This window comes from Grampus griseus (genome assembly GCF_964374135.1).
Source record: "Grampus griseus genome assembly, chromosome: 16".
Classification (NCBI taxonomy): Eukaryota; Metazoa; Chordata; class Mammalia; order Artiodactyla; family Delphinidae; genus Grampus; species Grampus griseus.
Genome location: NC_139010.1, coordinates 66903851 through 66927864, shown reverse-complemented (window position 1 = coordinate 66927864; position 24014 = coordinate 66903851). Strand labels below are relative to the sequence as shown.

Here is a 24014-nt window from a genome sequence, read left to right as displayed (position 1 = left end):
ACAGAGCACTGTGATGGGTACTGGGGATAAATCTTTAAGCAGAAGAGATTCAATCCTTGCCTTCATGGAGTTTTTAGTCCAATAAATGAGACATGAATTTATCAATCAGATAACTGTATTTCTACAGACTGTGATAAACAGTGAAGGAAAAGTAGGGATGCCATGAGGTATGTGAATACCTGTTCTAGTTTGGCAGATGCGGAAAAGGCTTCCCTGAAGAAGTTATTATTGAGCTGAAGTAAGAGTGTAATTAGATAGAGATAACATGGGGAAGAAAAATGATTCTCAGAAGAGAACAGAGTATGTGCAAAGACCCTGAGGTAGGAGGAAACATGGTATATTGAAGCAATTGAAGGAAGGCTAGCCAATATAATTCATCAGAATTGTATTTGGGACAAGAGTGGTTGCAGGGATACCAGTTAGGAGGTCGCGACAGCTGTCCAGGTGAGGAGTGATAGTACCTTGGATTAGGAGCGTAGCAACGAAGCTAAGAGAAAAGGCAGGTTCAAGAGATATTTAGGAGGAAATCAATGTTACGCTAAAGCCATGTAGAGTAGTGTCAGTAGAGTTTTAAAGATGACAGATCTTACTATTTTTCAGTTGTGAGACCAAACAGTAAAGAAGCTGGGAATTTGAACTTATCTTATACTACTCAATGAGCCAGATAGCAATTGCAGCCAGTTCTCTAATAGCAGTAACATCTCAGCAAGGGTGATTTTTGGAAGTGTGCCAGAAGGCCATGAACCAAGACTAAAGTCAACCATGAATTTAAAAAATAATTATGTATTACAGATCCCACCTCCTAATTGATAAAGGATTCCAAATGATAAAATTACTGGGATTTTCAAGGTACATGCTTTTAAACTCACATTACATCACGCATTTTCTCTCCTTTTTACTTCTATGAAAGTACGGTTTCAAGGCTTGGGAGAAAGGAGGAATAGGAATTTATAATATTATGAGCCAACTCTCAGCATAAATTTATGAAGTAACATTTTATATCAGGAATATCATATTATATCTGAGAATATTAGGGGGGAAAAGTCAACCAACATTATATCTTAAGGATGCTACAATGTCAGGGAACAAATGTCACTTTATGACATACAAGAGATCAATGTTCAAGACGCATAAGAACAGCAACCTCCATATAGGTAGCTTTTTGATCAGGAAAATAAGACGCATATACTCATCAACTCTATTCCTTTCCTTGTTTCAGATGACTAATAAATGAAAATTTTTACAAGTTTTCTTTCTTTCTGCTTTATGCAACCAGTATAATAAAATCTTTATTAAATCCAGTAATAGACTTAAAGTTAACAGGGAGTCTACAGTGCTCCCTTACAAATGAAACAACAACACTATCTCCCAAGTACCCCAGTATTAGAATTTGATCCCTGGTTCCCTACTCCATGAAGCAGAAATCTTAAATGGTAAGGAGAAATAATTTCTAGTGTTCCACTTTAACATACTAGTTCTCATCTAAAGGCCCCACCCTAAATCCCACACATGGGTGGACCTTGAGATAACATATCCTAAAATCTCTTTTTCTTTCTCTCTCTCTTCTTCTTTCTTTCTTACTATTTATATTCCCATGAAAAATTACTTTACTTAGTCTTAGGTGGTCCAACTGTACATGTAATTATTTTCCCTTGGGTACTAAGAACAACATGGCATACTTGTAGTGTTACAAATTTTCTGACATGCTGTGCTAAAATACACAGTAATTAGCAATGTGGTCCCACACACAATAGTAGAATCCTGACAAGAACACTAGCATGAAAGAGAAACATCACTTAGTCAAAACCCCAAGCTAAGCAAAGTATAAGTCAACAGATGACAAAGACATTAATGACCTGTAACATAACTGGTAAAATCTAGAAATACACATCTTATTCATACCTCTATAATCCTTGAGTTGTTAGTAAAAATGTCACATTTGCAATGATGGGGTGGTGTACTGAATAACCAATATAGTAACTGATCTCTAAAACTATCAATAAATCAGTGTCACAGAACTTCAGGGGAAGGTGGGACCTTGGTGAGTATGTAGTTCATCCCTCAACTTACTATGACGACAGTAAAGGACAGAGAAAAAATGTAATGAGATCATATACTTGATTTCTAGAAAGTAGGAAACAATAAATACTTGCAGCATGGCAGAATCCACGTTTGGTTTCCTACCTGGTATTTCTCCCATGTCTCGAAGTTAAAAAAATTTTTTTTTTAATCTACACATGGATTGGAAAACTTATAAATTCCTGAATACAGGTTTTAATTGATGATCCCTTAACCAGAGAAACTGTGAGGGGCAAGAAAATTTATGTGTGCTTTTTGTTTAATGCTGCATATCACACTACGTATTTTCATCCCAAACCTACCATACCACAACAAACCCTCTAGATCCACACATAAACATAAATACAGCATATTACACTTATGGCTAATTATTGTTATAATTTTAAAAATTGTTTAAAATACACAGAATAGTCTTAATGAAGAAAAGAAGCCATAAAGGAAACACAGCTTTAAAGATAAGTCAAAGAAAGAAGAGTGAATCCTAGTGATGTGCCTCAGTAATCCAGAGTGGGACGATCCAACATTTTGAGCTCTGTTATATACAGGAACCTCAGGTTTTCTGCATCAATGAGTTAGAGCCCCTACTCCTGCTCCCTCCCCAATCCACCTCCCCAAGTGTTACTCAATTTCCTGTCTGGAGCTCTCCAAAGTCTTCAGGCAAACTTAGTTATCCAGAGATTGTTCTGTGTCCCTCCAAAATGAATGCTTACATTCTCTAGACCAAACTTTGGAAAAAAAGATCTCATTTAATTCCTTTTATCAATGGAAAAGGCAAGCATCTGTTGATTTTGACTTTCTTTTAAGACTGGACTTTTGAAAACTTCATATGAGATGAATCTTTAGAATTCACTGACCCTCTAGAACAAAAACACTGAAGAGACAGCCAGACACTACCAAAAATTTTCAAAAAAATATAAGTCAACTATGTCTGAGTACAGCCAAGTAAGCATTTTCTAAGTTTCTGTTTTGATTGAAGAATAAGCACCTTCTTTCTTTTTTTTTTTTTTTTTTTTTTTGCTTTAAAAGTTCCCAATTCAATCTTATCATCCTTAAACAAAAAAAAAATAGACTGTGCCCACTAACTTCCTACTCTACCTAAATATTTTTATTCCTTTGACAAAACCCTTGATTCTGTTTTATATCCTGCCTGAGCTATTTCTGATTTTTAAAAATTTTTGGATCGTCCAAGTTTAAAGCTGGCCCGAGATTGCATTTAGCATGGGGCTGCATGCATGGACACATGCTGCCAGGTCTCTGAACTTACTATCGCTCTCAGTCACAGACATCTCCACTTAATAATCCCCAGCAAGAACGTCTTTCGTTGTCTTTCCAGATTCTATTTCTTCCCTTCTACACAAAGGTAGGTTATGATTCCGAGACTTTATTATTTTAAAAGGGCCAAATCCCGAGGGATGGTGGGAAAGGCTGTTTCCATTTGGCTGTTCAGTGTTGCTCTAGACTTGGTATTAGAGAACTGAGGTCAGTTGGGCCAGCACTTCTGCCTGAGTATGTGCTCCCTCCCTCCAACTGCCCTTTTTAAACCTCCCCAGCTTGCTACCTGTTGGCAGTGCTGGTGTTGCTGCTCCCGCTGCTGTGTTTCTGTGCCCGGCTCAACCTCCGTGGGGGCTTTGAATGCTGCAGCCGGGGGCTCGGCATGGAGGGGAACGCTGAGGCGTAGCCATGTTCACACTCTAAAGAAACGGCAAGAAAAAAAGATATGACAAGAGGAATATACCCAAATTCATGGATCTACAGATCTCAAGTCCTTGCAGTAACAGGTTGCTGAAAACAAGAGAAGAAAAAGAGATAAATTTTTTCCACTCTTTCTGGTTGGAAGATAAAATTCCCAGTCCTTCCCTGGTCATCAATCCTGTGACATATACAGACCCAACTCACCCCAGGAAGGTGTACCAACACCTCCTCTAAACCAAGGAACTTCTCCCTCCTCTCCAAAATCCTCTTCTCCAAGAATTCTTGACTCAAACACCCTCATTTCTGAGACCAATTACCATTCACCTAAATTATTTCACTTGCCTCAAAATCCCTTTTCCTTTAACTATCCCCCTTCTAGAAGGTGTCTCTCTAAGCCCCACGTTTTTGTGTACTTCAAATAATTCAATCACCTAGTCTTAGGAGGACACTTTCTCTCAACACAATTTCCAGGGGCTGTACTCTTCATACCCCAATCTCTCTACATCTCCCTTAGTCTCCATTCCTAAGGGGATTCCATCGCATCGCACTTCAGATTCGAAGAGGTCCCTTGGCCACGAGTGTCTGTCCTCCGCCGTGCTCTTCAGCAGGCGTTCCCTTTCTTTGCTCTCAGCCTTGTCTCCTCCACCCCTACCTGCACTGCTCCCAGCCCTTTCCTCCAGTTCTTTGCATCCTCTTTCCTCCCAGGTCCTCAGATCACCTCCATTCTCAACACCCTCCTTCCCTCTCCTCTGGTCCACCTCCACTCAGGGCAGCTCCCAGGTCCAGCCTGACCCCTCTCTCCATCTCCCCCAGGTGACAGTCTCCTCCCCTTCATTAACATACACACACCCACATGTGCCCCCTCACGCAGGCACCAGTGGTACTCCTCCCCTCACATACCTGCTGCCTCATGCACCTCTCCACTCACATGCCCACCCTCTCTCACACGCACACCCTCACACACTCACCCCTCCTCACACACTCACCCCTCCCCACACACGCACCCCTCCTCACACACGCACCCCCTCACACACGCAGCCCCCTCCTCACACACGCACCCCCTCACACACGCAACCCCCTCCTCACACACGCACCCCCTCACACACGCAACCCCCTCCTCACACACGCACCCCCTCACACACGCACCCCTCCTCACACACGCACCCCTCACACACGCAGCCCCCTCCTCACACACACACCCCCTCACACACGCAGCCCCCTCCTCACACACGCACCCCCTCACACACGCAACCCCCTCCTCACACACGCACCCCCTCACACACGCAGCCCCCTCCTCACACACGCACCCCCCTCACACACGCAGCCCCCTCCTCACAACGCACCCCCTCACACACGCAGCCCCTCCTCACACACGCACCCCCTCACACACGCACCCCCTCACACACGCAACCCCCTCCTCACACACGCAACCCCCTCCTCACACACGCAACCCCCTCACACATGCACCCCCTCACACACGCACCCCCTCCTCACACACACACCCTCACACACGCAACCCCCTCACACACGCACCCCCCTCCTTACACTCGCACCCCTCCTCACACACGCAACCCCCACACACGCACACACGCAGCCCCCTCCTCACACACGCACCCCCCTCACACACACAACCCCCTCTTCACACACGCACCCCCTTCACACACGCACCCCCTTCACACACGCAACCCCTGCTCACAAGCACCCCCTCCTCACACACGCACCCCCTCACACACGCAACCCCCTCCTTACACTCGCACCCCTCCTCACACACGCACCCCCCTCACACACGGACCCCCCTCCTCACACACGCACCCCCTCCTCACACACGCACCCCCCCGCCTCACACACGCACCCCCTCTTCACACACTCAACCTCCTCACACACGCACCCCTCACCCGCCGCACCGCACTCCCTGAGCGGAGCTGGAGTGCGCGGGCTCAGGCGGTGGAGGAGGCGACGGCGTCCAGCCGTTACCTCGGTCGCGGCGCTCCAAAAACTCGGCCGCCTCCAGCAGGCGCTGCACGTTGATCATCCGCACCTGCTCCATGGGCACCGCGGGCGGCGACAGGGGCCTCTCCGCGCTCCCTTCCCCGGCCGACAGGAGGCGCCTCAGGCGGCTACAATCCGGCACCGCCCCGGGACATGTGCGGCGGCGGGCGGGCTAGCCCCGCCGCGGCTCCGCGCGCTCCCAGCCGCCCCGCCGCCCCCGCGGCTCAGCAGACAGCCGGCGCGGAGTTTGTTTACCTCTCCGCGCGAGCACGGGGGAGGGGCGGGAGCAGCGCCGCGGCCCGCCCCCTCCCGCCCCTTCCTCTGCCTCCTGGGAAATGTAGTCCCGCCCCGCCCACTGCACGCCGGGAGTCGTAGTACGCACGCCACTTCAGTGCGCCTGCGCCTTGCCAAATTCCGCAATGGCCGCCGGGAGATGTAGTCCCGCTCGACTTGTACCTCCTAGACGCAAAGACTAAGAAGCTCTCTGGGCTTTGCTTCGCGGAGGGAAGGATTTGAGCGAACTGTGAGTCTGCTCTCTGGGAGCCCTTTTCTCAATGACTCCCGGCGGGCGCCTAGGAGCTGAAGCATGCTTGATCCACAGTGCCACGCTCCAGTTTTCTATCTACTACTACTGTCTCCTGTAACTTGTGTGCCTTGGTTGCCCCATGTGCAGAATAAATACTTGAAAAGCCAAAAATCCCTGTTCAGGAGCAAGGGGTGATCCTATCAGAGCCAGAGAGGGCTCCCATAAGGCCCTTCTTCCACCTCAGTTTTCACAGAGAGGTAGTGTTTTGGGTTTTTTTTAATCTTATTTTTTAAAACTCCTTTCCCCTCCCTCAGGAGGAGAAAAGGCTAGAAAACCTCGAGATTTTAGAAGCTAGAAAACCTCTTTGGTGCTGCAAGTGAGGGATACAATTCAGTGGTTTGGTGCTGGAGTCACATGAGGCTCAGTTCAAATTCTGACTCTGCTACTTAACACTAGTTGTGTGGACTCTTCAGGCCTCATTTTCCTCACATCTATATCAGATATAATTACTCTATTTATCCAAGCATTGAGGGCCTGCCATGTGTCAGGCACTGTACTAGACATAATGTGTACGGTAATGAGATAAACAGAGATGGACCTTGCTCTCAAGGAGTGTGTAGTCAGTAGGGCTAATTGTGAAGATTAAATAATTCCAGCACTTAGTACATGTCACTCAATAAATGGAAGCTATGATGATCATTTCCTCTCACGCTCTCCTCCATAGAGCAGGAACTGAAAGCAGAGGCTAAAGAGAGCAGGACCACATTAAAAAACTGCCAATGGCTTCCCTCACCACCACCGTCTTTCCAGGTCCTCAAAGTCTAGACCAGAGTTTCTCAACCTCAGCATTATTGATATTTTGAGAGAATAATTCCTAACTGGGGGTGGGGTTGGAGACCTGTGCATTGTAGGATATTCAGCAGCATCCCTGGCCTCTACCCACTAGATGCCAGTAGCACACCACCAACTCAGGTGTGACTACCAAAAATGTCTCCAGACATTGCCAGATGTCTCTTGGGGCAGAAAATCACCCCTGAATGAGAAGCTGTGGTCTAGGGCAAAGAAAGGCAAGAGGGTCATAACTGTTGAAAGCTCTAGGAGCAGGCTGGGAACTGCATAAACATCCATAACTTTTCCCCACCCTGATTATTTTAACCTGCTGGTGGACATCCAGAATAACAGGAAGCTCTTGGTGAGGGGAGAACTTCCTGTGGTCATTCCAGTGGCTACTGCAGAAAATAACCATCTCAGAATGAAAACGTTACTCTCAAAAATGTCATGGGCTTAATGCTGCATTTTAATATGCTTCCCTCCTTTTTTTTCCCAAAGTGAACAAGATTTCCAATGAGGTCAAAATCTGCAAAATTCTACCAGCCTTATTAAATATTACACTTGGCACCACATTTAAGAACCAAATAGATGTTCTATCAAATGCAGGGAGACCCAAAATGAGAGATGTTCACAAGCCACAGGAGATTTTTTTTTTTGTAAAAGCTTTGAAACAGGAACTGTGCTTTTTCAGCTGTTGGCTAGGTCACTTCAGATCTGGGCTTTCCCATTGGGTGTTGGTAACAACCACCCTCCGCATTCAACAAGGGACACGTTGGATAGGGGAAGAATGGAATTATTTAAAAGAAAATACCTGTTCACTCAGAACATCTGTAAGTTGAGGGTAGAAATAAAAATAAGGTTGAAAGTTTCTAATAAAGTTGAAAGTTTCTACCACTTCAGATCACAAATTGCCAAGGGCTACCCCAGGAACTTAAAAGAGGTAGCTTTATAACAAAAGTCTACCCAATGGGAGGTAAACCATGTGACACGCAGTCAAGGAAAAAAGTACAAACTGAAAATACACATGTGTTCAAGATGGGTTTAAATCCATACATCATAAGCCCTAGCAGGCTATTAAGAGAAAGCAGGATGCTTGCAGCACATGCCTGCCCTTTCACAGTTGACCTCCAGATGAATTTACCAACCCTTCTTTTAAAGCCATGGCCAAGAGGGAGATGAGGAGATGCAAAGTAGTGCGAGAATCACCAAAAGGCCACCTGCATATGTTGAAGAAGAGAAAAGGTGATGGTGATGGTGGGCAGTGTTAAGAACTGGTTTCCGTACGGAAATATCCAGCCTCTTCTAACAGCAAATGACCTGCTCCGGCTGACTCCCAGAGTTCTTGCATGGACATTGGCCACAAGGGCCTCCTAGAGCACAAAGCCTGGGGCTCTAGCCTTGGGAGAGTGATGCTACCCACAAACCATCCCTCCGCGCCAGCCCAGCCTGGGGAAGCCCAGAGGCAGACATGGCCTTTCTTTTGCAGATGAATCCAATCTGCACTACAAATAGGGAAACTGAGGAAAAGCAAGCCTTCCAAAGTCTACTGACAAAAGAACCTGGAATCTTACCCATAGTTTCTGATTCTTCTGTCCTCCCCCTAAAGTATCTCACTCAGGGGAGTCTCTTTTGAAGATGGGAAAAGTCCTCCAGAGTCCCCCAGCCCTGTAACGAACAGCCTGGATGGGGACAGTCTGCCTTCTGGAAGAACAAGGCAAAGCTCTCCGTTCCGAGGGGTCCTCTCCCTGCACTGTTTACTCAATGTAAATTTTCAAATGATTTACTGCAGATCCATGAACAATGCAGGAGGCTGGTCTGTGTTATATCGTTTCTGCAGACAGGAAAGATGAATAGAGGGGAAGGGGCCACGAGGTTAAGGTGCAAGTCCGAAGTCACTGTCTTAGTGACACCTGGTGCTTAAGAGAACTTCCCTGAAACTGCAAAGTGTATACTGTGCAGGGCACTGTTTTCCGCAATTATCTTTAAGGGTGGGAACAGGGGAGGGTAAGTCCTGAGGTCCTAAGTAAGAACTGTTAACAATTGTACATCTTTCCATCCCCCACCCCAAAATGACAACCGCAGCCTCCTTCTCGCCTCTCCCCTCGGAGCCCAGAAACGTGAAGAGCAGCAGAAAACCTTTTCTTCTGCCCAGTGAGTCAGCCTTGCCTAACTTCATGCGTAAGCTCTCCTCGAGTCAGCAGCAGCTCAGAGCTGCGGGTCTGTGTGCAGCCGAGATAAATTTGGGTCTAGAAGGGATGACGTAATGCTAAACCCGAGAGGTAGCTGCCGCCTCCCAGAGCTCTAGTCGCCAGGGCTGCCGGCTGACATCCCAACCACACGGAAAAGCACCACGACCCAGGTGCCTGAGCTGGGGATAAAGGGAAAGAAAGGACGTGAGGGTGGAGGAAACAGCAGGGGGAGGCAGTGTTAATCTGAGATCGCTGAATCTGGAAGTTTGTTGTTTTTTAACTTTGGTTTTCTGGTGAGATCAGGCCACTGGCAGAGGCTCAAACAGCTGCACTTGACTTCCATCCTGGCCTATCTCTTCCCTCTTAGAAAAGGGCTTCTTACATTTTATTAAATGGCCCTTATAACAGCAGCCTATTTCGGTGATTATAAGGGATGTGTTAATCTCTCGAATGTCCTCTTCCTTCTTTTTTGCATTAACTTGGATCCGAGAAGAAATCTGCATTGCAGGACTCAATTAATATGCACGTGTAAGACTCTTGCTTACCCCGGAGCACCCCACGTGGGGGTGCAACTGATAAAGTATGCAGGAGGATCTTGCTAGGGCCATGCCAAGTGAATGTTCCCCCAAATAACATTTCATGGTTTGTTTCATAGAAGTTTGTATCATTAAGCTTATTCCTCAATCCAGCCTCCATTTTTCAGATGAAAATACTGAGGCTCAGAGAGGTATGGTAACTTACCAAGGTCACACAGTTATCTATCAAACTGATGGAGCAAGGGTTAGGACTCAGTCTTACAGACTCTCATCCTGTGCTCTCTACCCACCTCCATAATTCTTTTTCTAGTTGATTTGTGGTTTTAAAAATAAATAGGTAAATATTGGGTTTCCCTGGTGGTGCAGTGGTTAAGAATCCACCTGCCAATGCAGGGAACATGGGTTCGATCCCTGGCCTGGGAAGATCCCACATGCCATAGAGCAACTAAGCCCATGTGCCAGAACTACTGAGCCCACGTGCCACAACTACTGAAGCCTGCGCGCCTACAGCCCATGCTCTGCAACAGGAGAAGCCACGACAATGAGAATCCCGCACACTGCAACAAAGAGTATCCCGGCTAGCCGCAACTAGGGAAAGCCTGCGCACAGCAACGAAGACCCAACACAGCCAAAAAACAAAAAACAAAAACAAACAAATAAATAAATTTTAAAAAAATAAAATAAAATAAATAAAAAATAAATAGATAAGTAAAGTGGAATACATTTTCTGGTCTTTTAAATTTATGGAGACCTTCTCCTTTAAATATCTAGATCAAGTTACATTCCAAAGGGATCCAAAGCCTGTTCTGTTTCATCTTCTGTTCAAGGTTCATTCTTCCCTAAGGAAAGGGAAGAATCAACTCCTCTGCCGGTGATGACCCCAAGCCACGGGCCCAACCTCGCTACATCACTTTAGTTAAAAGACCAGCACAGGTAAATGATCTTTGTTGTATGGAAGTAGCTTCCTTCATTAGGAATGCCTCCCGAATACTTTTTTTCAAATGACATTTCATCATGTGTTGCTGTAGTCATGTATTATTCTCCTTTAATTTGTGGTTATAATCATTTATACTGATAGACTTTGTGACTTTCAGCCATCTCTGGCATATATCCTGGTCAGCCATTGTATGTTTTTCTATAAAATTGCTCATTCCATGGGTTAATATTTTGTTTAGAATGTTTGCCATCTATATTCAAAAGCAAGAATGTACTGTAATTTTTTGTTGCACTTATCAGGTTTTGGATGCAATGACCTATTCTTTCAAAGTTAAATGCAACTTGATTTTAAAGCCTTAAAAAAATATATTACCAGAGGCCTTCCCCTGCTACTAAGAGGATGCCCCACATTCTTGACACAGCCCTGGGTAACCCTCCCTCCCCTGCCAGAGCCTGCCTACAGTTACCCTGCCTCACTACCCCTTGGCATCATCACTCCCTTCCAGGTGGCAGAAACTTGTGGAGGTCACTCTTAGGGCCAGCCAAGCCCTGGACACTAAATCACACACCCAGTCCTGCTGTCTCGTGGCTGAGTTCTCAGCTTCAGGTGTACTATTTAGAATAAAACACCAGGACTTTGCCTGGCCAAAGATGTCTGTGATCTCACCATCACTTCTATTTCCAGCATTCTGATTCTAATCCTAGAACAACATGCCTCCACTTGCCTACTAGCTGCTACATAATGAGAGCCAACTATGTGCATGGTGCCACTTGTATAGTCAGTTCATTTAATCCTCTACACACCTCTGAGATTCCTGTTTCCCAGATGAGGCCCCAAAAGGTTAAGTGATTTGCCCAAGGCCACATAGGTAGCAAATGGATTCAAACCTAGATTTCCCAACTCTTGGACCCCACGGCGTACGTCAGGGTATGTTCCGTCAGACAAGGTCAGACAAAATTGGTTAGGGCAATGGTCTCACCCAGGCATAATACCATCCGCCTAGAAGACTTCAGAAATGTGTAGGAGTGTCTTTCTTGAGTGTCACCACGACTGGGGAGTTCTACTGGCATTTAGTGAGGATGAACCAAGGATGTTAAATCCTGCAGTATTCCAGGCGAACCTGCTCAAGAAGAACTGTCTCATCAATAGCTCCCTTGTTGATAAACACTAGGTCAGAAGGTTAAAGGCAGAGAACTCATCATTCGTTCAACGAAGATTCCTTAATCCTCCATTACATGCTGGGCACTAACCTAGATGCTAAAGAGAACAATGAACAAAACTGCTTGTGGTCTTTGTCCTCAAGGTGCTTGTATTCTAGCCTGATAGACAGATGATAAGCAAGTAAAATCATTGTAAACCGTGATAAGTAGGATAAGGCATGAATAATAAATGAGATGGGGGGTAGCTTTAGGTGGGTAGAGGGATTAGGGCAATCACAAGGGCTGTCTAGGCCAGCTTCTCAAACTTTAACGAGCGCACAGATCACCTGGGAATCGTGCTAAAATGGAGATTTGGATTCAGCAGCTCTGGGGTGGGACCTGGGAGTCCCATTTCTGACAAGGTCCCAGGAGACACCAGGGCTACCCATCTTCAGACCACACTCAGGTTAAACAGTAAGGGTGACAGCCATGCAGGGAATATGGATTTTATTCTAAGTGAGATAGGAAGGAAACTATTGAAGGGCTTTAACCAAATAAATGACATGAACCCAGTTATATTTAAGATCACTCTTGTTTCCTAGATCTCGATGGAGGAGAGGAAGAGGTTGGACCTACGCCGTTTGACCAGAACCAGCTGGCCCACACTGGCAAGGTGGCAGCCAGGGCCTAAAGCTCATCTGTGCGGCTCACACTTGCCAAGCACGGGCCAGACCAGTTGCCCTACAAGCTCAAGTGCCTTCTGGAAACCTAGTAGCGCCTGACAGGGTGTGGATTCACACCCTTGACATTGTAGCATCCAGAGTCTCAGGAGCCCTACTGGTTGGGTGAGTTCCCCAGGGGGTGCTGGGCCAGGTGGCACTGCAAGGGCAAGTGGCAACACCCTAGACCATTGCCTTCCAGAAGAAAGGGGCCTATCTGGCTTCAGTGTCCATGCCTAAAGAGTCCCAGAAGGTTTTGGCTGCCCTCTCTCTGCCCTAGGATGAATGGGAAGTAAAGGAAGTCGCTCCAGGGAGGCATTCCCAAGGGGACCGTCAGCCTGAACCTCAAACATTCCAGATTCCATTTCTTGCCTCTTGCTCTCTGACACTTCTCTCAGAGTCCTGAAGTCTCCTAGGAAGAAAGAAAAACCTGGTTTTGAGTCTCAGCGCCACTCTTTGTTAGCAGGTGGCCTTGGGAAAGTTAGTTAGCCTTGCTAAGGCTAAGGCTTTCCTCATCTATAAAATGAGGATAATGACAGCACCCTCCCGTTGGATGATTGTTAGGATTTAATATAAAGCACTTAGCATTGTGCTGGCACATAGTAACTGCTCAGTAAAAGGGCACCATTATCACTATTCCTTTGGAAAACAGAGACAACATTGTATCTGTCAGCAGCCTCCTTGGGGACAGGCTATCAGACTCACAGGAGACAGGCAAGTATTATTTACTGTTCTCCATTTGTCTGTCACTTGCACTGGAATATAGAACTGGAACTGGAGACCATACATACTGCACTTTGGAAGCAACAAGCACGGTGCTTGGCTCCTCACAGGTGTTAGAAATTTTACAGCTGGTGGAAAAAAGGAAAGAAAGTTGCATGCAAGGTACTCAAGAGTCTTGGGAGTCAAGAAATATGGTAGAGATGGTCAGGTGTGGTGGAGGTAAGAGGGAGATAACACAGGGACATCATTAGGAAGTTCTGGGCCCCTGTAGAAATAAAAACAGAGGCCACATGCACTTACACTTGCCACCCATGGCCAAAAACAGAGCAGCCCTGGGCACGCCCTCCATTTTAATACAACAGTATTAAAATAGTCCCAGATCATCTTTATTCAAGTATCCTTGCTAATGGCAATAAAGACACGGAGTAAAATATCTCAAATAGCAGGTAATCCAAATCCCCTTTTATTAGCTTTAAACTTCCCAATCTTTCTCTCCCTCAGGACACTGTGTTTATCTTTCTAATTTTGCTGTGTTTAAATTTCCTTGGCAGACACTGGAGTTGGATATTAGAGGTATGAGGCCAAGGGCATGTTGTATGGGAGAGCAGGCTTGGTAGGAGCACTGCTAGGGACAATCCTCCAAGTGCAGAGTGCCCCCGTCTGTAAAGAACTAGGAGTGGAATGTGTTCATTTACAAGGTTGCTTACACAGTACTTGATTTCCTAAGCTCAGGCAGCTTTAAAAAAAACAAAAAAAGAGTCAGATCTGTAAATATTACAAGGATAAACACAAAGGGTTTTAAACACCAGGCTGGGGGGTGGCAGGGTGCATGCAGGGAGGGGAGGGACTATTCCTTTTTTTGGAAGCCCGGCATAAATTTTTGTTCTATCTGTAATGATGGCTAGAACCAAAGACACAAAGCCCAAGTCAGATGCAGTCCCACATGGCTGGGGTTTACTTTAAGACAACTGAATTTCTAAATCTGGCACTGCAATAGAGTATAACTCCATGATGGCAGGAAACTGTACTTCCAGGTCCTAGCACAGAGCCTGACATAAAGCAGTGTGGACCCCTGAAATACCAGTTTGATGGATGGATGAATGAACAAACTCACAGAACACATTTAAGGAGAATTCCTGGCATGCAATATAATTCCACATTTTATAAAATTATTTGCCACAGGGGCCTTTTAAAGAAAGGTTCTCTAACCTAAATTTTTAAAAAAAGAGATCCTATTTACATATATTTCCTGGAGATGTATTGCTCAAAACAAGGGTCACCTGAACTTTCAAAATATTTCACAAGCAAGGGGCCCTGTACAGCATTCTGCCAAGATGAGGAAGCAAAGAAGGAACCTCCAGCCGGGGAGGATGGTGGCAAATGCCCATTCGTTTTGGCCGGAGAGGAGAGATCAAGTCAGCTGCTGACAGCTTTGACACCTCCAGCCAGGCCACTCAGGGACAACAGTATCGAGAAAATTACTTCCCTTTAGTTTAGCAGAAGAGCCAGAGAGCAGGTGTCTCTCCCTGCGGAATTGAAGCTTCTCTCCAGTGTGAGCCAGAGCTCCACCCTCCACCCCCAGAAGGAGGCCCCTCCAGGAAGACTTGAATTCCTCCTCCTCAGTTAAGGCTGGGTAGCCATCCTGTCACTGTCATCGCCTTCAGGCTCCACCCACTCCCCCCCCCCCCACTAAATGTAAAAGAAAATATTTCTTCTAAATGGTGAATTCAAATTAGCTCAATTTTGAGAGACTATTGAGAATGTCGCAATGACCTTTGCAATAACCGGACACACCCTGGGATCAGTAAACCAGGGTTGAGAATTGCTGACTTTATGAGCACCTGACTTGTAAAACAAAAGCCCGGTTTGGGGCTCTGCCTGGGACCCATTCTCACGTCAGGCGGGAGGCAACACAGCCCAGAAGGACCTGGTTCTGCCTCTCCTGCGTCATCTTGGGTAAGCCACTGTCCCTCTCTGGGCCTCGGCCTCCCCGTCTGTATAGTGAGGATGATGGCTGCTCTGTGACCTCTGGGGCTCCTACTGGCCCTGATGCTCCGTCTTACCACCTGCCTCCTTTAAAACAAAACCCAAAAGGGAGTGGAAGGCAGAATGGGAAAGGGAAGAGAACTGGTTCAGAAGGCCAGGTTACCATAAACCTTCCCCCATTTCTTCCTGCTGAAAATGCCTTTATTCATTCTGCAGGAAGATTCCCATTTTTTGCTGGGTTATTGCTTTTTATACTTCGTTTTCTTTCTCTCTCTTTTTTAAACTCAAAAGCCACAAAACCACAAGTCACCTCCCCCAAACGGGTCATTTGGAAGCCAGCGCTATCAGGGGTTAGGTGTGTCAGGCCTGGCATACTGGTGGTATCTAAGTGAAGACCAGGCCAGGGCAACCATGGGCTTCTCCTCCAGAAACCCAGTTTAAATCAATATTTATCCAACTGTATTTATAGAAAGTGGTGGTGGTAGGGAAGAGGGGGTGGGGTAGGGAGGCAGGGGGATCTAAAACAGAACAAGCCACAATGACTGATGCAAATCTTTGTGGCCAATTCATTTCTGCAGGGCCAGGCTTTTTTTTAAAAGGCAAAAGACCCAGCTTTTGGTGAACCTGCTGTTGGCCCTAGTACCATAGCAACAGCCCCAAGTCCTCTAATATGTCCAGAGGACAGACTTGGGAAAGGCAGTAGGAGGGGGGTAGTGTTTCCTAGGAGCCTAAACTTGAGTTAGGGCCAGCAGAGTTGAACAACTCCGAAAAACAAAAACAAAATCTCTCTGGTTGGCTCTCCTGTCTCCAGCTTCACTTCTAAACCTTTTCTAAGCAGAGTGTGTGCAGAAAGACCCTGGACAATCAACAGGGTGTTACAAACACCCACTCTGCTTCAGATTATTGGGTGACCTTGAGCAAGTCATTTCACCTCTCTGGACTTCATTCCTTGGCTGGAAAATGCATACACCTATATATGGTTAAAACTGTAGGCTCAGTCGAATCAGAGGCCTAGGTTCAAAACTCAGCTCTGCCATTATTAACCCTGTGACCTTTGGGCAAGTTACTCAGCTCCCTGTTCCTCGGTTACCCCCTCTGTAAAATGGGGGTAATAGAAGTGCATATGCCATGGGGCTGTTGTGAAGATTGGAGGAGATAACGCATGTTTAGCCCCATTCTTTACCAAGTATAGTCAGTACTCCATAGATAGTTGCCAGTGTTGACATTATACAATGCAATTAGTTGCTGCTGCCGCCGCATGCCGGCACCCTCTTCATTTCTTTCAGTTCTACCCCCAGACTTCTGCCAGCCATCCTCAGATGAAAACCCCCATTTCTAGGTGCATCAGTGGGACAGTGTTTTGGTCAGAGAGGGCAGGTAGGTGAGCAGCTGTTGTTTTGCCTTGGATCTGATAGAGCTTCCCCCCGCCCCCACCTCCCAATCCAGGAATGGCTCAATTCAGCTTCTCTAACTTCCCAAGGTCCGGATGCTTTTCCTGGGTTCCCTCCACAGGTTACCCAGTCCCTGGGAGCTCTGGGACTCTGAAAGCCACAACAGTATCCTCAAAAGTCTATTTCTGGCATTTACCTATGGGCAGAGATAATATTTAAAACTGGAAAAAAAGTTGAATCTGAGGAACATAATTTAGGATGCAGAGGAAACAGAAGCCTGATTTAATAATGCTCTTTACATAACTCCACCAAAAACAAGTACATTACTCCAGTCCCATCATAAATCAACCCATGGAGTTTTCAGAAAAAAAAGCAATTGCACATAGTACATGATCAATACATATTTGTGGAGTGAATGAATGAATGAATCATAAGATGCCTGCTGTACAGAAATGTGACCTAGGTGAACGTTAGTTGCCACCAAAGCCCTCAATTTTAGCATAAATTGCACTGGTTTCCTGCTCTCTAAACCAATAACTGATCCGTCTATAGGGTCACAGCTGATGTAGTTTCAGCTCTCTAGGCCTGACCTACCATCTCCTTATAAGCCCTGGTCTTTACAGCCCAAGGGCATTCTGCATTGATAATGGGAGACATCCTCCCTCCTTGGAAGAGATCAGTATTTCCAGTTCTTCTCCAAGTCTTCAGAAAGTCTGTCATGTGTCCCCTGGCCTTCAGACCTGATCACTGTGCCATAGCCAGTAAATGACAAATCCAACCAATCAAAGGATGTATATTGTCTACCATATGCCCAGTGTTATGCAACAGTGACATATACTGAAATACTGTAAGTGATCTTTTCCCTCAAGATGCTCATCTTCTCCCTGTGAGGATAAAGCTAATGCACAGCCAACAAGTAGAGAATTGCTGATTATCAAGGCTCAAAGAAGTGACTATTTATTGAGCACCTACTACATTCCAGGTACTTTAAATGGAGAACCTCAGTTAGTTGTTCAGCAATGGCAGGAGGCCGATGCTATTGTTATCCTTGTTTTACAAAAAAGAAATGAAACCTCAGAAAGGTTAGGTAACTTGTGCCCAAGGTCACACAGCCAGTAAGCAGTGAAGGGGGGATTTGGGCCCTGCTCTGGGTGACTGTAAAGCTTTCATTCTCTCAACTACCCTGACTTAAGAAATATCCAGGGGAGGTTTCCTGGAGGAGGTGGGAACTGACCTAGGACTTGAAGAGTAGGTAAGACACAGATAACCCCAGGGGAGTAAGAGAATGAGGGCATTTTAGACAGAGGGAAGAGTCTAAGTCAAGCATAGACGCATGACTGTAAAGCCTGCTTGCTGGTGGACCTGCTGGATGGGAGCAGAGGAGATTAAGTCAGGAAGGCAGGGTAGGGCCAAATGACACCACACAGCAGCAGCTTCCTCTGTCTGGAGGAAGAGGCTGCTCTTTGGCCTGTCCATGCCCTTAGGAAAGCACCTCACCCTCAAACCCAGGTAATGCACTCCAGAGACCCACCCATGGCTTCTACTCCCATTTAATCATTCTTTTCTATCTTAAGCATTGCCCCAAAGCCACCTTCCCTACAGACTGGGAAGCCCTTTTCTGTCCTGTAGACCTCACCGGTTATAGTAACTTCCACTTGCCTGCTGAACAACTTTTACGCACAGAACACCCTTTTGTGAATTTCTTTCTTATTCCCTTTCATTTTTAACCTTTTCCAAAACAGGAAGTACATATTTTCTCTACTAATCAGTCAGTCCTAAATTACTATCCCTCCACTGGACCCCAAATGGATATGGGTGATATGTCAGAGGTTATTTATGTATAATTTCTGAATTTGTGAAAACAGGGTCACAGTATCCATGATTAATATTTCTGGAGGCCTTTAGTTTGAGATTCTCAGGGATTCACATCAGTTGGAACTTTGGGAGAATGTACCAGCATATCCTAAGCAATCCTTGCCTTGCACAGAGCAGTCAATACTGAGTGACTTAATTTGAACACCCCAAGAAAACTCATTATATATACTGAGAATAATTCAGTACTGTGTACACTCAGTGAGCTCTCCTAGTACGGAAACCTCAAAGAAGCCATGAAAAGCAGTTCTGGTGACAACGGAAAATAAGGCAAGCTCCTGCCAAGTAAATACTTTGCAAACGGTAAAAGCGGAACGTGTAAACTCGTGACCAGGGCCTTATCGGTGCATTTCGCGAATGTCTCACAGAACCCGAAATGGAGAATTGAGGCTCAACTCCCGGGTGAAGAGCGTCCCTTTAAGAAGGGACTGTACCAGCTGGCCAAACTAGAGCTCCCCGTGATTTTCTGGCTTGCCTCCTGGCTCCACCCCCCAGTCTCTGGCCTCAGCAACGCGTGACGTTAGAGGAAGCTGAAGCTGCCGATTGGCTGAGCGACGCTGCTAGGTCAAGTCCAGTCAGAGGAAAGAAGTTTGTCTCCATGTGGAAACCATGTGTCTCTAGCTGGGAGGGGGAAGAGGAGAAGGCGGAGAAACTGAGATCAAGTGATTACAGGAGAACTGGCTGAAATGAAAGCGGGGAGATTGTGCACCTGAGCCGGCCAGTAATGCCCTTTGCAGTAGTGACCTAAGGAAACAAACAAAAAAACCTTGCCCAACTAACAAAACTTGAGCCCCCCCGGCCCAATCATAAAAATAATTAAAAAGCTAGGGTCCTTGCTTCCTTCCAAAAACCAGGGACCTGAGAAACGCTGTAATCCTATCGGAACGCCTAGATTCCCCTCCCTCCCCCAACGACTGAATGATGTAAGCGTTTCGGAAAGCGGGGCTCTGAAGCAAAACAAGTCCTGCGCGCGCGGAGGGACCCTCAGTGCCCGAAACCGACGCACGCACGACCCGCCCCCCGACTCGCATTATTGCTGTGCACACGCGGAGCGCCGTGACGCGCGGGCATTGTGTGCAGCGAGCAGAAAACAACGGCGAGCGCTGCCAGCGCGAAGAAGCACCCCTAATAAAATGAGGCAGATGTAGGGCCCGCTGTTTTCCGTACTAGGAGACCGAGATGGGCGGGAGGCGGGGCGAGAGTGGGGAAAATAAAGTGGCCTCCGTGGGCCGCTCCAATTTTAAGGGGGAGATAATAGAGGGCCCTGCGGATGGTCGCCCCATAGTTTGCTGGAGGTCACCCTCGCCTGCGTGAGCTGTTGGGGAGGGGGCAAGGGCCTCGAGCGGAGTTCCCGCTCTCGGGGAAATCTGGGGGCCGCTGGCATCACGTCATGCTGAGCCAAACAGCGGCTGCGAAAAGAGGCAAGAGAGCTAAAAATACTCCCGCGGGGAGCCGGCCGAAGGAGGGGGGCAGCGGGGCCGAGGGGCTGATTACGCACACGAAGTTGACTTCGATTGGGGCGCCCAGGTTCCCGAGCCCCTCTCGGGGTCTTGCAGCGCGGACACCTCGGGAAAGGGACCAGGAGGAAGCCCCTTGGCTTCCACGGTCTCGGGAGCCTGGCTCCGCTGCCGCTGGCCCGCCCGGTGCGGGGCAGCCCGGCCCAGCGCGCCCGGCCCTCTGCTTACGTGACTGGTGGCCACGCCAGAGCCCTGGCACCGGTAAACAAGGAGGTGGCGGCGGCCGAGGCGGCCGGGGGAGCGAGGGTGGGGGCGGCGAGGTGGGGAGCAGAGGTCTCCGATTGTCTGCGAGTGCGAGGGGCGGGGGGCGAGGGATGCGGTGGAAGCTCCAGCAGCCTGTTTAGTACACCCTTCTGTAGAGGGGGTCGGAGGGGGCCAACCAGGTTTGCCACACACTGCCAAGGTGCCCTCTTTGGGTGCACCCCCGGCCAGAGCCGGCGCCACGGGACAGACTCAGGGGAACAGGGCACCCGGGCGGGGGATAGCGTAAGAAATCACGCCCCTCCCCCTTCCAACAAAAGCGAACACACCAAACAAAACCACGTCTTCCCCCACCTCCCCACCAGCTCTGGCTTTTCAGAAACTACCCTATTGACGAATGCACACTGCCCCCCCCAAAATCCCATGAATAATCGCAAACATTCAGCTACACAGCCGACGATGCGCCTTTCTCGCAACCCAGGCACTCCGAGAAAACAGGAGAGAAGAAAAGAACGCACCACCGACCACGCTACACAAATCCTTGTTTTTGCCTTAAGCTACTGCACGATTTCGCTGCCATCACACGGTTACTTTAACCCCGAAGGCCTGGGGTGTCGGTCAGCTAAGGTGTTTTTGTGTTTGAGGGTTGTTGTTGTGTTTGGGGGAGGGGGAGTAGGTTGCAAGATCTGACACGTTGCAATCGGACCCTTTCTTTCTTTTCTTTCTTTCTTTCTTTCTTCCTTTCTTTCTTTCTCTCTCTCTCTCCTCCTCTCTCTCTCATCTCATTGATCTTCCTACTTGTTCGGACAGATTAAACAGCCTGCTTTTCTCTACTCTGTCAGTCTATATTCCTCGGCCCCTTCGCCCTTCTCGCAGCTATTATTTGTGAGGACCGTGCTGGAAACGCCGCACACGCGTGCCCCCGTTAACGGCGCTGAGCGACTGCCTGGGGAGGATGGGGGAACCCAGTTGGCAGAGGCAAAAATGAAACAAACAAATACAAAAAGGAGGCCAGGCCGGGGTGGGGCTCCCAGCACCACCACCCCCAAGCATCGCTCTCCACCTGAATCTGGGGTGGGGGGGGAACAGTAGAAATCCACGAGGAAGGCATTTGCCTTCCTCGCCCAGCGCGCTCACTCGGGAGCCGTATCCCGGAAAATAAAAAAAACCGAACATAACAGCCTACACCTTCTTCCATAACTATTGTTTCCTGCGAGATCCCAAAGTTTCCTTCTGGCTGCGTCCCCCTCGCCAAGTTTCCCGGGCGCAGGGCGGCGGGTCCGGGGCGAGCTGCTGGCGGTGCTTGGCTTTGCCGGCCTGTTTCTTTCGGGGGGGGGGGGGGGAGGCGGTGAGGAAACCACAGGGCACCAGAGGCGCAGGAGGACTGTATCCGTGGACGCGATGGCCTGAGCCCAGCCTTGCTGCGAGAGGAGAGGAAAAAGCAAAGTAGACAGGAGGGAGAAGAAGACCCGAGCCAGCCCGAGCCCACGCCGTGGAGGGCTGTTTGGTTGTTGGTGTTATCGTTGTCGTGTGTGTCTGTGTGTTTTCTTTCTGGAACCGCTAAGCTCTGCCTACAGTTTCCAACTTTCGGCTTCTAATCCCCACCCCACCCAGGAACGAGCGACAGAAAAACAACACTTGTCTGCCCGAGAAGGCTCCGGAAAAAAAAAAAAAAAAGGAAGAAAGGCGACCTCGAAGAGATGAGCTCTCGGCTCAGTTGTCAGCAAACAACAACACTCCCCCGCTCCTCGGCCCAGCGGTCCTGCCAGCCTCTGGGAGACGGACAGACGGACGCACCGACAGGCCCCCCCCTTCCCCCCGCTCGTCTTTGTTACATCTTTAGCAGCTTTGTGCGTGCGTGTCCTTTCTCCGGTGTCATCGGCTTTACTGCCGAGGGCTGGATGTGTGTGTGTTGGGGGAGGGGGGTCAAGCAGGCGACAGGGGTCGCCCAAATGGGCGAGGAAGAAAGAGCCGGGCGCCGAGGAGGAGCCAGCGCCCCCAAACTTACTTTTGTTTTCTTTCTCGATCTGCTCCAGGTAGCTGGCGGCCTCGAGTAGAATCTGCACGTTCTGCAGAAAAGTGTTGATGTGCTTCTCCATCGAGTTCTCGCTGGTGTTGAAAATGTCCGAGAAGGGGCACCTGAGCTTGGCCCCCGCGAGCTCCTCTGGCTGGGCCGGGGGCTCGGGCGCGGTCACGGCCGGGGGCGCGGCGGGGGCCAGCCCCGCACCCTCGCAGCGCGCCTCCTTGCGCGGCCGCCCGCGTTTGCCCATGGAGGAACCGGGGTCCGCCGAGCTCGTCCTGTTTTGGGGCGGCGCGGCCCGGCCAAGCTCCGGGCCCCAGGGGAGAACCGGCTGGCTGGAGCGAAGAAGGCGCCGAGGCGAGGAGGCGACCTGACTTCCCGAGCCTCGCTCCGTGCAGTTGTGTGTCTGAGTGTGAGTGTGTGTCCGTCTCGCAGTGGGTCTGTGTGTATGGGAGATTGAATGAACCTACAGGACAGACGGAGGCGCTCTGGCGCCTGGGTCCTAGTGCGAGCCGGTCGCCATCAGACCGGTCAAAATAAAAGGTGGAGACAAGCGAGGCAGGGACCGCCCCCTGCCCGTCTCCGCACACTCCCCGACTCTATCCAAATCTTACCACATTGTAGAGCGTAGGATTTAAACACGAATGGAAAAAAATACTCGAAGGCTGTGAGCGCACCGGCATAAAAACAAACTACTTAGCTATCTTTTTCTTCACATAAGAGTAATACCAATGCCTGGCACATAGTAGGTTTCCAACAAATGGGGGCTGCTATGACTTAAAAAATAAAAGCCCAATCCAAAATATCGTCACATGTGACCTCAAGTTCTCTTCCCCCAATGCACGCACACTCACTCACTCACTCACTCACAGACGCACGGGCATCTACCTTCACGGGGCCAAATGAAATTCCCAGGCCACCAAATCCCAGTTACAGATTTACTCACTCTTTCTTTCTCCCTTCGAATGCAAAGTTATTTTCCAGGAAGAGGGAGGAGGTGTAAGCATCTCTCCCCACACTCCTCTTCCCAGCCATAGTCCAGCTGTGCAAAGCTCACGGTAGGGTGCCTCCACACCTGGCTCTGTTTTATTTGACAGAAAGGCAGAAGTGGCAGCCCAGGAACCTCCCACCCCTACCCCAGCTGAATTCCACCTTTTGGTTCTGAAGACCCCTGCCCCAGCTGACATTGTTTCACTGCTACTGCAGACCCAGTGAGAGTCTGCAGGAACCATGGGTGCTCTCCAGGCCCGGGAAGGACGGTGCGAGTCAGGAGTGCCATAGAGAAGGATTCAAGTCCCAGCTCTGCTGCATACAGACTGCGTGTGTGCCTGGGTGAGTCCTATAACTGCCCTTGGCCTAAGTTTCCCCATCCACGAAACCTCTGATAAGATTCGTGTGCTGATTAAATTATATCTGCACTTAGTACACTGCCTGGCCCATAGTAAGAGCTTTTCCTTCCAGTATAGACCCAGACAAGAGCCTGAGTCCCCTACCTGCAGCTAAGGGGGGAAATAAGTTGCAAGAAACAAGACTCTTCTGCACTTTGTTGGAAAACATATCTGCAATAAGCCCACCTAAGTATTGTCAACTTGCGAGGTCACCTGGAGTTTTCCTCCAGGGAAACCGTTTACTTAGAAGACACAGTGAATGCTGCCCCATGGAGTTGT

General features: G+C 48.4%; 1 protein-coding gene across 3 annotated transcripts in view; it reads right to left on the bottom strand.

The window, feature by feature from the left end:
• MXI1 (MAX interactor 1, dimerization protein) overlaps window positions 1-22597 on the bottom strand; it is a gene marked incomplete at its 5' end in the record, with an annotated part of 99781 nt that extends 77184 nt beyond the window's left edge. Inside the window, 2 exons of one of the 3 annotated variants that reach the window (XM_082673572.1) lie at window positions 3638-3770; window positions 22336-22597. In XM_082673572.1, the coding sequence (XP_082529698.1) occupies window positions 3638-3770; window positions 22336-22597 (395 nt within the window). Of the gene's footprint in view, window positions 1-3637; window positions 3771-5745; window positions 5849-20107; window positions 20300-22335 lie in introns of those variants that run through there. The other 2 variants (XM_082673574.1, XM_082673573.1) reach the window with 2 other exon arrangements.
• Window positions 22598-24014: the final 1417 nt, after the last annotated feature.